This window comes from Rhinolophus hipposideros (genome assembly GCF_964194185.1).
Source record: "Rhinolophus hipposideros genome assembly, chromosome: 8".
In the NCBI taxonomy this organism is placed as follows: domain Eukaryota; kingdom Metazoa; phylum Chordata; class Mammalia; order Chiroptera; family Rhinolophidae; genus Rhinolophus; species Rhinolophus hipposideros.
This window is the reverse complement of record NC_138054.1, coordinates 79,793,464-79,807,416: the sequence shown is the minus strand read 5'-3', so window position 1 is coordinate 79,807,416 and position 13,953 is coordinate 79,793,464. Positions and strand designations below refer to the sequence as shown.

The following is a 13,953-nucleotide window of genomic DNA, read 5'->3' as shown; positions in this document are numbered from 1 at the left end:
GGCTTAGAAAGGGTGCGGGCCCTGGCTCAAGGTCACAGGGCAAATTCCCGGCAGAGACAGGCTGGAAGCCAGACCCCCCCACGAACCGTAATGCGCTCTACACTCACCCAGCAGGAAGTCGCCCCTGGCCACGGACCACAGTGAGTTCTCTGTCCATTTGCTGCATCCCAGACAGGCCTCCCCCCCACCCCCCCCTTCTGCATCCCTGGAGGAGCTCAGGGAACACAGCCACATTTTCTTGGTCTCCCAAGCCAAGCAGAATCAGGAAGACAAAGCCTTTGCTGGGGAAAGCCATATACAAGAAAGAGACTGCTGGGAATGTGGAAAAATGGAAACAGCTGACTTGTTAGAAGTGGTGGGAGGGAAGGTAGTAGTTTTTTTTTCTTTCTGTTACTGTGGTTTTAATGTTGTTTGTGCAATAAAAATGTAAAAAGAAATATGCCATAATATGCATTTGAAAGTCAAAACGTTTGTTTAACAATCTGTGTTTGGGATTCCTAAAGGTGTGTGTCTACTTGATCTCTGTGGGGATGGGAGGGCTGGCAGTACTTCATCAGCCTCTTCCCCACTCTGTCTCCCTTTCCTGAGGTCACAGGGGAGGGCGACGTGCAGCACTGAGCAGGGGCTCACTGACCACTCAGAGGAGCATATGCTAGCACCCCTGGCTGCCATGTCACTCCAAAGAGGATAGAGCTTTGTTAGAACCTGTCCTCCCCCTGACCTTCCATCACCTAAGAACAAAGAGCTAAAGGATTGATGCAGCTCTGACTTTCTCTCCTTCAGAAGAGGGACACTCAGTGGAGGAAGAAAACGAAGAGGAAAGGCCGGGAGTGGGAAAATGTCGTGGATCATTCACCTTTGTTTCAAACTGGGCTCGAAGGTGGAAGGGACCAGCTTGGAGGGATGAGTGCCTCAGAGAAAAAAAAGATGAAGCTTGTGCTTTTTGTTCTGAATTAATTAGAAGTTGTGAAAATGTACTTGGTGAGGTGCTGGATAGCTCAAGATATGCTGGTTAATATTAAATGATGATGGAGAGAAAATCCCAGAAAACATGCTAGAGAATATTAGGGTGGGCCTCGCAGGAGATGGAAGCAGGTAAGTTTATTGTCTACAGATTGGCTCCTGCCCCTCCCCAACCCCAGCTGAGCTCCCTAGGTAGAGCCAAAGAGTCACTCACACCTCAGTGTGACACTCTGACCCCCTCTTTCCTGGGGATTCTGTCCCCCTTCCTCTACAGCTCTTTGACATGCAAAGCTTTGTTTCCAGTGAAAGAAATTCTAGCACTCACTCAGGGGGACACAGTGCTGAGGGATTGTCTTCCCCAAGACAAAAATCTTTTGGTGCAATGGGCCCATATCACACAGGTGGTCCCCTTCTCTGTCTTCACAAGGCTGCTTTCAGATAGTGGGAGAATGGGGCGTATAAATAACTCAGGACATGGACTCAAAAGACCAAGGTTTGCAGTCCAGCTCTGACACCTAGTAGTTCCTGAGCCTTAGTTTCTTCATCTGTGAAGTGGGAACAACAGCCCTTGCCTTACAGAGATTGTTGTGAGAATTAACAAAGGTAGGAGGTGTCGACTGCCCATTACAGTGCCTGGTACATACTAGGGAGTAAAAAAAAATGGGAGCTGTTATCTCCAGAGGCTGGAAGAGGGGAAAAGGCTCAGCATGAGATATGCTGTCCTCCCTATCTACTCAACTACTTGACGTCACAACCTAGACACTTTATGACACAGTCTGTCTGGCACAGCAGTTGAGCCATCAGGATCTGGCATCACACTTTCTGGGTTCAAATCCCAACTATGCCATTACTATTCACTGTGTGAGCTTTGGCAAATGACTTAACCTCCCTGAGCCTCAGTTACTTTACCTGTAAAATGGGATTAATGAGGGGAAACTACCTCGTGGACTGCTCATTGAATGAGGTACTGCTCATAAACAGCCTACATGAGGCTGACAGGTGCAAGACTTAAGTGTTAGCTAGAATTAAGAACTCTGATTCCCGGGCAGAGCAGCAGCTGTCCCCGGAGGCCTTCCCCTCCCTCCTCACTGTCCTGGGTCCCCTGAACTTGGAGGACCTGCTGCTGGATACCCACAGGCACCCACCACCCCAGCACAGCTCAAGGATATGATCTTCAATTTCTGATGCCATCTTGTCACAGTTGACCCCATAGTCCTTGTAGTCATCTAAAAGAAATTTGGGGAACACAGGAATCAGCCAGACATGACCTTGGCAGTGAAGCCTGCTTGTACCAGGGACTAGAACGTCCTGTACTACTTCCATGGCATTGAGAAAGATGCCATCTCATCGGCCCTTGGGAAGCCCTTCCCTCCCTGGCCCAGGCCCTCTCACCATCCACCTTCAAGGCTGCTGAGAGCATCTCCACACACTTGTCCCGGACAGAGTCCCCTGTGAGATAGCAGGGCGCCAGGAGGCAGACGGAGGGTGCAAAGGTGGGGCTCGTGGGGCTGCTGGGTGTTTTGGGGGTCTCCGCTTTCGATTTGCTGCTGTTTGATCTGAGGATGACAATCGGTAACCAACATTTTGACATGAAGCAAACAAAGCATTTATTGAGCAACATTCTAGATGTTTTTAGCGATGATCTCCTTTAATCCACACGACAACCCTGTGAAATCGAGGTGCTATTTTAGGCACGTGGTGTGGATCATCTCATTTAATCCTCATAACGACCTCATGAGGTTGGTGTACTAGTCCTACTTCCATTTTAGCACCGCATTTTAAAGTGCATTTTAGAGATAGATGCATTTTAAATAATTTGATTCATGTCACACATCTGGAAACTAGGAGAACCAGAATTAAAACCCAGGCAGTTGAACTCCGGTATCCACGCTCTTAACCAACCCCCGTGCCCTACTGGTTACAGAACAGTGTAACAAAGCTGAAGACTCCACTCTGATCCAATAGGCACTGTGCTGGCTGCTCTCTCTTTATTCTCTCATTGCACCATTAATTCACTCATTCAATAAATATTGATCAGGCACCCATTCTCCAGGTACTGTGCAAAGAACAAGGGATAAAGCAGACAAGTCAGAAAACTTCCCTCCGTCAAGGAGCTGACAGTCTAGCGAATACTGAATGTCCCACCATTTCAGAGAGCTGGCTTTACCACAGTGCCAGCCACTGTGCCAGGCTCTGTAGGAGCATTTTCTAATTTAATCTTCACAGCAGTGCTAGGAGGTAAATACTGTTATCATCCCCATTTGCAGATGAGGAAACAAACCTATAAGGAGTTACACTGCTGAGATTTGAACTCAGATCTGTCTAATTCCAACAATGCTTATGCTCTAATTCCTATGATATACTGCCTATGAATGATCTCATTTTGGTTTTGGCTTTAAAAAGACAAACAAACTAACAAACAAACAAACATATATGTATATATAAGCACAGATGATTGGAGGGATAACTGTGTGTCTTGGTCTGCCTGGATTGCCATCAAAAAATACTAGATTGGGTGCCTTAAACAATGGATATTGATTTCTCACAGTTCTGGAAACCGGGAAGTCCAAGATCGAGGTGCTGGTCAGTTTTGTTTCTGGTGAGAGTTCTCCTTCCTGGCCTAGCGATGCCCACCTTCTCACTGTATCCTTACATAGAGAGCGAGCGAGTGAGCGCTCAGGTGTCTCTTCTCCTATTGGATCTGGGCCCCCTCCTTATGACCTCATTTAACCTTAATTATCTCCATAAAGGCCCTACCTCCAAATATAGTTACATTGGGCATTGGGGCTTCCACCTATGAATTTGGGGAGGGGAGTCACAAACATTCAGACCATAACAGCATGTTAATAACAATTATCTATCTGAGATGGGATTATAGCAGATTTTCATTTTCTTCTTTTGCTTATACATATTTTCTTAATCTTCTATGAAGAATATATCTACTTTTATGATGAGAAACACTTTTTTCCTTTAACATTTGACAATTATGAGTGGCAACTCTGTGCTGAGGGCTTAGACACACTTCCTGTCTTCCTGTTCTCAAGGAGCTGCCAGCAAAAGGTGGAAGCAACCCAAGTGTCCATTGATAGATGACTGGTTAAACAAAATGTGGTGGATACATACCATGGAATATTATTCAGCCATAAAAGGGAGTAAAATTCTGAAACATGCTACAATATAGATGAACTTAGAAGCCATTATGGTAAGTGAAATAAGCCAGATACAAAAGGGCAAATGTTGTATGATTTGACTTGTAGGAGAGACCTAGAGAGTAGTCCGATTCATAGAACTAGAAAGTCAAATAGTGGTTTCCAGGAGTTGAAGGAGAGGAAACTGGAAGTTAGTGATTAACAGGTACAGAGTTTCAGTTTGGGAAGATGGAAGGGTTCTGGAGATGGATGGTGGCGATGGTTGTACAATAATGTGAATGTACTTACTACCACTGAACTGTACACTTAAAAATGGTTAAAATGGGTACATTTTCTGTTACGTATATTTTACCACAATAAAAAAAATCTACAGAGGGTAAGGGGGGTGGGGGGTGGGAGATGAGGGGAAGGGGGAACAAATATATGGTGATGGAAGGAGAACTGACTCTGGGTGGTGAACACACAATGGGATTTATAGATGATGTAATACAGAATCGTACACCTGAAATCTGTGTAATTTTACTAACAATTGTCACCCCAATAAATTAAAAAATATATATATTAAACTAAATTTGATTTGATTTTTAAAAAAAATCTGTATAATAAGTTCAATGAATGAAAGTAACCAGAAAACCTAAACTAGGTAATGATAACTAATCATTATGTTTAGTTTTATGTATGTGGTAAATTTTAATCCATTTGAAAATGATAAAATATATTTTTTCCTCATGCTAAAAAGAAAGGTTAACTTGGCAAATTTTATGACATACATTTTACCACAATAAAAAGTTAAAAAGAAAAAGAAAAAAGAATGAAGTACTGATACATACAGCCAAAAAACCAAGCCAAGGCTCAGACTCCAAAGGCTTCTTGTTCCCTTTCGGGTCCTCATGAAGAGGGTGCTGTATGACGCAATGAGAGGTATCCCCCAGCATCCCATGGTGGCCCATGAAAATCAGCACCGTGACACCAGACCTTACCACATGACTCAAAGAAGGTCAAACAGGTCACACTGCAGTGTAATTCGGTCAAAGAAATTCAGCAAGAGATGGGGAGTAGGGTTGGCCACTATAGGAGTGGAAGGGAAAATACATTCTTGGCAGAAATGCAAGGAAGAGTGAAAGTCCATGTTTCCATGAGCAACGTTGAGGTGCTCAGGGCCGCTGGAGCTTGAGGGTGAAGGAGTCAGAGAGAAAAAATCTGGCCAGACTCTTGGGCTTGTTAAGGATGGTAATAACAAAAGCCACCATCACTGCCTTTTTTTTTTCTTTTCAGGACTTTATTGGGGAACAGTGTGTACTTCTAGGACTTTTTTCCAAGTCAAGTTATTGTCCTTTCAGTCTTAGTTGTGGAGGGCGCAGCTCAGCTCCAGGTCCAGTTGCCGTTTTCTAGTTGCAGGGGGCGCAGCCCACCATCCCTTGCGGGAGTCGAACCGCAACCTTGTGGTTGAGAGGACGCTCTCCAACCAACTGAACCATCCTGGAGGCAGCTCAGCTTAAGGTGCCGTGTTTAATTTTAGTTGCAGGGAACGCTGCCTACCATCCCTTGCGGGACTCGAGGAATTGGACTGGCAACCTTGTGATTGAGAGCCCACTGACCCATGTGGGAATTGAACCGGCAGCCTTCGGAGTTAGGAGCATGGAGCTCTTCTAACCGCCTGAGCCACGGGGCCAGCCCCCCATCACTGACTTTTGCTATTTATTCCTGTCTATAAGCTTCAGAGTCTCAAGTTACTGGCCCCATTTTACAGATAAGAGGATGGAGTGATAGTTGCACAACTCCCTCCCGAGATGTTTCTGCACTACCCTTGGGGTGGGAGCCAGGCAGTCAAGATGTCTCAGCCTTCATCTCTTGGCTCTGCCCAGTCTTCTCGTTCAGTAACCCATCAGGATCTGCTAGCTAGCCCTCATGCCTCCTGGGAAAAATTGACTCATCAGAATTGAAGAAATCAGGGTCCCCTCCTCCACTCCAGGGTCTTACCACACTGAACCCTTGTGGAAGGTCCCAAAGGACAGCTGTGTTTCCTTCCTCCAGGGGGCGCCATTCACATTGTCACCTGGGTACTTCCTGGTGCATATACCTCACAGCAGGGGGAGCAGCTGAAGGCAGCTCTGGAGCTCCAGATGCATTACAGATCATCTTCAGGGGGATGATGTTGGGCTTCTAAAAAGTCAGGCCCAGGGTGCTGTGTCTCAGAGTGAGGCTGACTGAGTAGCTCAGGCTTCCCAGCATTAAAAATCTGGGGTTACGAGAGAATCCCATCCAACATCCCGCTGAGCACTCTTCAGTGTGAGTTCTGCTGGCGACCTTCTCATCCCCGGTCCTTGCTTCTTGGCCTGACCTTGGATCCCTTCTGTCACCAAAGATATCCTTGGGTTTTTGTGTGCTCTCGAGCCTTGAGGTTCCTCAGAGGTATCTCAGTTTTGCCATAGGAGTGGGGTGGGCTAGGGAGGGAAGTCTCTGCTTGTATACAGTTCACGTTTTGAATTTCCAAAACTTTTATCCAAAAGGATTCCTAGCTTTTATTTATCTGTTTGTTTGTTTTTAATGCCATTTGAATCTTACTGTTCTAGACTAACTTACCCTGGACTCTACCCAACCCTGCCTGACAACTGGGTGGCCTGGCAGCAGGGCATAGGGATGGGGGAGCTGTGACCCAACCAGCTCTCTCCTGGAGTCAGATTTCAGCGGGAGGCAAAGGTGTGGGTGAGGGACAGCTGGGAAGGGTATAAACTGGAGTCTAGAGGCTGCCTGCTGCCAAAATCATCTCCCTGCATCCAACCCTTGGTCCCAGCCACTGGGCTGTCCCCTGCACAACCATTAGACCCCCGAATCTGGTCTCCCAGCATCCTCTTGCTTCCCCCTACAATCTATCGGCCACACAGCAGCTTGGTGGGAGTGGAAGGGCTTTCAAAAACTCACAGCTGATCCCATCACTTCCCAGCTTCTGACCCTCTAACAGCTTCCAATTATTTTCAGCATAAAGTCAAACTCCTCACTGTGGCCTTCCAGCCCCTCCACACCTGGCCTCTGCCTCCCCTCTCACCTGATCTCATGCTACGCTCTACTCACTGTTCACTGAAGCCCCCACTGCCCTGCTGCTTTCTGTTCCTTAAACACACCTGTCCGCCCACCGCAGTGCCTTTGCACAGCTGGCCTCTCCTCCTGGAAGGCTCTCCCTCCTCCAGATTTTCCTATGACTCGTTCTTTCCACCAGTCAGGCCTCAGCTCAGATATCACCTCCTCAGGGAGGCCTTCCCCGACCACCCCAGCAGCACATGACCTAATTTCTTGCATTCATAGCACTTATCCAAGTCTATAATTAACTTGTTTATGTGTTTATAAACATTGCCTCCATCTCCAGATTACAGGTTCCACAGTAGAGGGACTCTACTGGCTGGTTCACCAGTCTTCCAGCACCTGTAACAGTGCTCTAGGGAGGTACTTGATGAATCTTTGTTGATGAATGAATGTAGGATAAGTTGAGGGAGCTGGCTACAAAGAGTTGAAAGATACATCCAGGGGGTCTAGACACTGCTGAGTTATGTGGGGGACAGGTCCTCTTGTTAAGGCCAGTGGCCCCACTCCCTGGGCTTTAAAGAAGAATCTCTCTCTGAACCAGCGTTTGTCAACTACGACCTGGGCCAGCCCATCTCTGCCACTGTGATGGAGCCCCAGATTCTTCCAGATGCTGCCCCTCACTGGCTTGTGTGCCCCATCACCGTATCCTCAATGTCTAGGAGTCAGCACTGGGGAACCACTGGGGAGCCTGAGGATGCTGCTTGGAACAAGGCATAATAGCAAACAGCAATAATAACAATAATTGTCATTTAGGGAAAGCCTACACTGAAGTGATATATCTATTAAGAACCCAACCTCCAGAGCCAAACTCCCAGATTCAAAACCTGACACCACCACTTTTTAGCTATGTGACTTTGGGCAAGTACCTTCACCTCTAGGTGCCTCAGTTTTCTCACATGTAAAATGGGGATAACAATAGTACCCACAGAGTTGAGAGGATTAAAGCACCTAAGAGAATTCTAGAAAGGAAGTATTAGGCAATTTATGTAGATTACCACATTAAGTGAGAGTATTATCACTAAGCATTGTGCACATATTGAGCACTTATGTGGGTTGGGAACAGTAATCTCACAATAACCTTGAAAGGGGATCATAATTATCCCCATTTTAGAGATCAATAGACTGAGGCTCAGAGAACTGACTTGTCCAAGGTTATCCAACTAGCAAATGGCAGAGTCAGACTACAAACCTAGGTCTGCCTGCCTTTCAAATTCTTTTCAACACATCTTACCATGTCTCTAAAAGGCAGAGTTTTCCAGAATCCCCTTCCTGGAAAACTAAACTGCTTTTGCATTTTTTCCGTGCCTTCCTGGCAGTGCACTCCCAGCCCCGGTCCCACCTCTCTGCTAGGAGTTGGCTGGCTGAAATTGGTTTCTAGGTGGTATTTTGGGCAGCCACGCTCATTTTGCTTTCCATGCATAGAACTGGGAATCGGGTCAAATTGCAGAGAGGGTATCACTGGCGGGGGTGGAGGAGTTGGATTGATCACAGCTCCCTTCTTCTCCCCGGATGTGCCAGCGCCAGCACCATCCCGTGGTCTGATACCACTAAGCGCTTAGAAAATCCCCCCAGTCCAGGTCAGAGCTCAAGCAGCAGGAGGCCCGGCTCGCTGCTCCTGCGCTCCATCTCGAGGACATTTAAGTTACTGCACCACCAAGTAAGTGTAACTTCTAGTCGAAAACAAATCAATTCCCACAGTTGGGGCCTAGGACAGCTGATAAAGTGCAACCTTCTTAAAAAAGACACGCCCCACCCTCCCCAAATGCAACCTTCCTTCCTGATACAGCGGTGTCCTTCGTAATCTGCTCTCCAGCTCACCCATACCGCCACACCTTTGTATGTGCCGTTCATTCCCCTGCCTAGGATGCTCTCTCTTGGCTTGTCTATCAGGCAAACTCCTATTCATCTGTCAGTTCTCAGCACAAATACTCTCTCTTCCCTGAAGTCTCCTGTAACTTCTCAAGTCATAAGGAGACAGTCTTCCTGTGTTCCCATTGTGTGGTATATCTTTGAAAAACATATTTTGGTGTTGGCTTTTACGCCAGTGATTAGCTGTGTGAAAGCAGAGATCATAAACTTAAATCTTTGCCTGGCCTTAGAGGTTGCAAACTGGAGGGCTACAGATACATTTTGTTTGCCCTACTGTGTCTTAGAAAAATATGAATACGTGGCCAATGTTTAAAATTGGGAGTTTCGTATGAAAATCTAGGTGTTCAGTTTTCCTTAAAAAGCTAGAAGACATGGCACACTGGGCCTGCATTTCCATAAAGCAACAACCAGCTGGGGCTAGATAGAGGGTACCCTCTATAGACGGGCAGGTCCTCGCGATTTTGCCATGGTGTATACTGTTTACCCAGTATGTACACACGCCCTTGACTCCTGGAAGATGTTGTTTGTAAGGAGGTGTTCAACAAATGGGTTCATCGAATGAATGAATGAATGAAAAGATGAGATAGAGAAGTAGAGAGTAAAGGAAACAGTCTGGGTAATGGCTAAAGTAGATTTACAAGACTTGCTTCTGTCCCTTTGGGTTGCCCTCCCCCAATACTGAACCAGCAGGAAGGGGCACAACTGCTGGAAGAACAAACATTCTGCTTGACTGACCTTCAGGAAAAGAGTGCATGATGAGAGGGAGCCAGGAGACTTCAAGGCCATAGGCAAAGTCAGGAGAGGAATCTGGAGGTATAAATCCTTCCACAAATGGTGTATGTTTACATTACAGCACCAAACACAGAACTGGATTAGTGGTCAGTGTTTCATTTTTGGATAAGTCAGTCCTTTATGCAGGGCTGCCCCTCACATTCCAGGACATTTAGCGTCTCTGACCCTTGCCTACTAAATGCAGTAGGGCTCCTCCCCTACTCCCGTTACAGACTGAATATTTGTGTGTCCCCCCAATCCACATGTTGAAGCCCTAACCACCAATGTGACAGTATTTGACGGTGAAACCTTTCAGCGGTAATTAGGTTTCAATGAGGCCCCATGATGGGATTATTGTCCTTGTAAGAACCGGCCGGCACCTTGATCTTGGACTTTCCTACCTTTAGAACTGTGAGAAATAAATGTCTGTTATTTAAGCCATGCAGTCCATGATATTTTGTTATAGCAGCCTGAGCTAAGATACCCCCCAAGTCTTAGTAACAACCAAAAATGCTTCCACACATTTCTAAATGATCCTTTGTTGAGAACCACTGGTCTCTAGAACCAGGACGATGCTGGGGCCTCCATGCCTAGGCCTCACTCATGGCAGACATTGCTAACTGATCACAGAACTCTTTTCTTCAGAGGCAGGATGCAGCCTCAGACGCCCTCTCCAAGCAGCACTCTGAGAATTAGCCTCCACTCATCAGCTGGAGCTGGCACTCAGCAGCCATGTTGGAATTGGACAATACAGCAGCTCCGACAACACCTCAGACATTTTGCAATTTTCATTAAGCATTAAACAACCTAATTTTTGTGTCTCTTGTTTTCTTTCCAGTGGCAGTCTTACTGGTATATTAGGCCTAAGATAGCTGTGCAGCTCCCAGCCATACTTGCCTAGAAGCCAACACCCTTACTCTCCCACCTGGTTGCCCCAGCGTGCAATATGGCCCCTGCACCCCAATCATTTGCCTCAATCCACCTGTAAGCCACTTCCTGGCCTACCATGCTCCCCCCTGGTCTTGTTTTCCCTGCACTGACCTCTGACCTCCCTCTTGGGCCACAATTCACATTCACTCCTTTATCCACAATCTCTCCTTGGTGGTTTCATCCAGCTTCAAATTCTAGCTACCCACTAATGACTCTAAAATTTATATTTTTGGCCCAGACTTTCTTTCTGAATTCCAGCCTGGTATAACCCAACTGCTTATTTAACTTCTCCACCTGAATGACTAGTACACCCCTCAAATCCGACATGTTAGAACCTGAACTCTGGCTCCCCTGCCGCAGAATGATTTACAGTCTGCCCCTACCAATTAATGGCAACTCCATTCTTGCACATGCTTGACTGAAAAGTCTTGGAGTTACCTTGACTCTTCTTTTTCTCTCATACCCCACATCCAATCTGTTAGGAAATCCTGTTAGCTCTCCCTTCAAAATATATCTGGAATCCACCATTTATCCCCACCTCCACTGCTGCCACCCACGTATCTTGCCTGAGTTTTCTAAAAAGCCTCCTGGCTGGTCTGCTGCCCCAATAATCCATTCTGGGCACAGGATCCAGAGGGTTCCTGATAAATTTGGTCATATAATTCATGCGCTTAATACCCTCCAGTGGCTCCTGTTTCAAGTCCAATTCCCCCCTCCTTTATTCATTCCAGCCCCTCCGGCCACCTCCTAGCTCCTTGGTTTGGAATGACCCCAAGGTCAGCATGGCTAATGCCCTCATTTCTTTCCAACTTTTGCTCAAAGGTCACCTCCTTGACAAGGGCTTTTCTGACTGCCCAGATGACCATTTTTTCCCAATACCCCTCACTCTGCTCTATTGTTTTCCATAGTACTTGTCACCTTCTGAACCTCTGTAGAAGTTTACTTACATGCTTTGCTGTCTTCCCCTGTTAGAATATAGGCCTCATGGCTGCGGGGATTTTTAATTTTGTGCACTACTATAATGCTTGTCACCTAGAACAGTTCCTGGCACATAGTAGACCCTCAATAAATATTTGATGATGAATGAATGACTTGATAATTTATGCTACTAAGGGATAGATACTCTAACCATTTCAGCCCAGAACCAGAGATCCCACTCCAGGTATAGGCTCACAGGAAGTCTGTCCTCACTGGGTTCAGTTTGACCTTGAGAATGTTCCCCAGACAGTGATAGGGCAACAGTGATGGTGAGCCACCCAAGTGAAGGAGCCACAGGTCTGATTGTGGGGCCCTTGGTCTTACTGTGTGGGTCCTAGAATTCAGAGGCAACATACCATATGAGGTCTCTTTCCTTCCCCTGCCTCGGGCTTCCTCCATCAAAGTAGAGAAAGAGACACATGCTGAACAGGATCTCTGCGGGGAAGTCCGTGGCTTTCCTTACCTTTCCATCGATGGCCTTTTTGGAGAGGAGGTAGCCGAAGACTTGGAGTCCACAGAATCTCTTCTGAAAGAAGAGAAATTAGAGATGAGACTGTCTTGTAGGGTCACATAAGTACTAATCTAGACAAATCAGAGACTGGGGAGAAAGCATCTTGGAATCAGGCCTGCTGGGCTGAGGATGTCAGAGCCCATCTGGAACCACAGCTGCCTGGGATAGGAAGCTCCAGGCAGTGCTGGCTGGTCACTGTCACCGACCCTCCATCAAATGAAGCATCACAAGGGAAGGAAACCGAATACGTGCCAGATATGTTACATGTATAATGTCGTGCATTACTAATTATGAATAACTAATTCTCAGCAGGCCTCTCTCCTCCTTGCTGTCAGGCAGGCCTTGGCTAGCTGGAGTCCATGAAAAGAGGAATTCCTAGGGTTGCCTATTCTCACAAGGAGCTGGAGAAGATCAGCTTCAGCCTCCCTGCAGGTACCGCAGGAAGAGGGGAGCACAAGTGAATAGACCAGTGCCTGGCCCAGAATAGGTGCTCTCTAAATATTTGTTGCCAGATGCTGTGAAAACAAACAGTACAGCAATACAAAAACTGAAAAAGTAGAACGAGAAACTTCCCCAGAGGTCACAACTATTAAGTTTCATGTCTTTCTTACCAGATCACATGCATACAGACATATGTAACATTTATCATGATAAAAAAGGAAGGCAATGACATGAGTTGTAATCCCAGCCCTGCCCTTGGGAAGGTCATCTTCTCTGAGCATCTGTTACCTCGCCTGTGAAAAGGGGGGGGGGCAGAGACAAGAACCTGTGCCTTGGGGCTGACTGGCTGGCAGGGAGGAAGACATTAGATCTTTGATGTCCCCATAGCAGTTCCCAGCATAAAGCCCTCGAGCTCCATAATTCCAGCATCTGTTTTCTGGTTTTCCAGACCATCCAATGTTCCTGCGTGGATTCCCAGCTCCCACCTCATCCTCCAGGTGGTCTGGGAGACAGTGGGCAAGGCAGCTTTAGGGCCAGCCCTAATAACCCTGCGGACCAGACCCATCTGGCTCCCCACCTTCACCCCAGCTTTAACACAGGGGAGGCAGCAGAGAGGGAGAGGCGAAGAGAGACCTTCCTTCCCATGCCCCTCCAATCCTCTATTTCTGCAACAAGTCTGTCATCACTCTTACTTGTTTATTTTTTTAAAAAGTGCTATTATTTCTTCTCATTTCAAAAGCAATACGGGATCATTGTGAAAAAACCCCGACACTATAGATTTACAAATGTTATCGTACACTCTAGAATACAAAGCTCTTCTGAATTATAACCACGCATGCATTTTTGATGTTTTAAAAATACCTTCATTCTTTGTTTTCTTATGTTAAAAATACATTATTTATTGGAAAAAAATTAGGAAGACAGAAATTTGCAGAGAAAGAAATAAAAAATCCCTCTCAATCCTATCACTCAGAAATAATCACCATTACCACCCCAGTGAATATCCTTCTCATCTTTTCTCCTATGCATATACCTAAAATTCAGTTATTTAATCTTTATAAAAATGGGATCACAAGATAAAGGACACAGCTTCTCTTAATACTCAGTGAACATTTTCCCATGTCATTCAGTATTCCTCTATTCTACAGTGGGGCTCTACTAGCATTTTGAACACAATAAATGGTTCTTCCACATGTGTCACTGCTCTGTGCATTGCAGGGATAGTAGCATGCAGGGTTCTCTCTGCCCCAGTTATTTTTA

At 46.3% G+C, this 13,953-nt stretch overlaps 1 protein-coding gene across 6 annotated transcripts in view; it reads right to left on the bottom strand.

Moving 5' to 3' along the window:
- TCEA3 (transcription elongation factor A3) overlaps positions 1-13,953 on the bottom strand; it is a 36,310-nt gene that overhangs the window by 13,041 nt on the left and 9,316 nt on the right. For all 6 annotated transcript variants that reach the window (XR_013993721.1, XR_013993722.1, XM_081055046.1 and 3 more), the window contains 3 exons: positions 12,205-12,267; positions 2,356-2,519; positions 2,133-2,189 (listed from right to left, as the gene is read on the bottom strand). Coding sequence is in view for 4 of the 6 variants with exons in the window: in XM_081055046.1 (XP_080911172.1) it covers positions 2,133-2,189; positions 2,356-2,519; positions 12,205-12,267 (284 nt within the window). In the remaining 2 variants the exon portion in view is untranslated. The remainder of the gene's footprint in view (positions 1-2,132; positions 2,190-2,355; positions 2,520-12,204; positions 12,268-13,953) is intronic.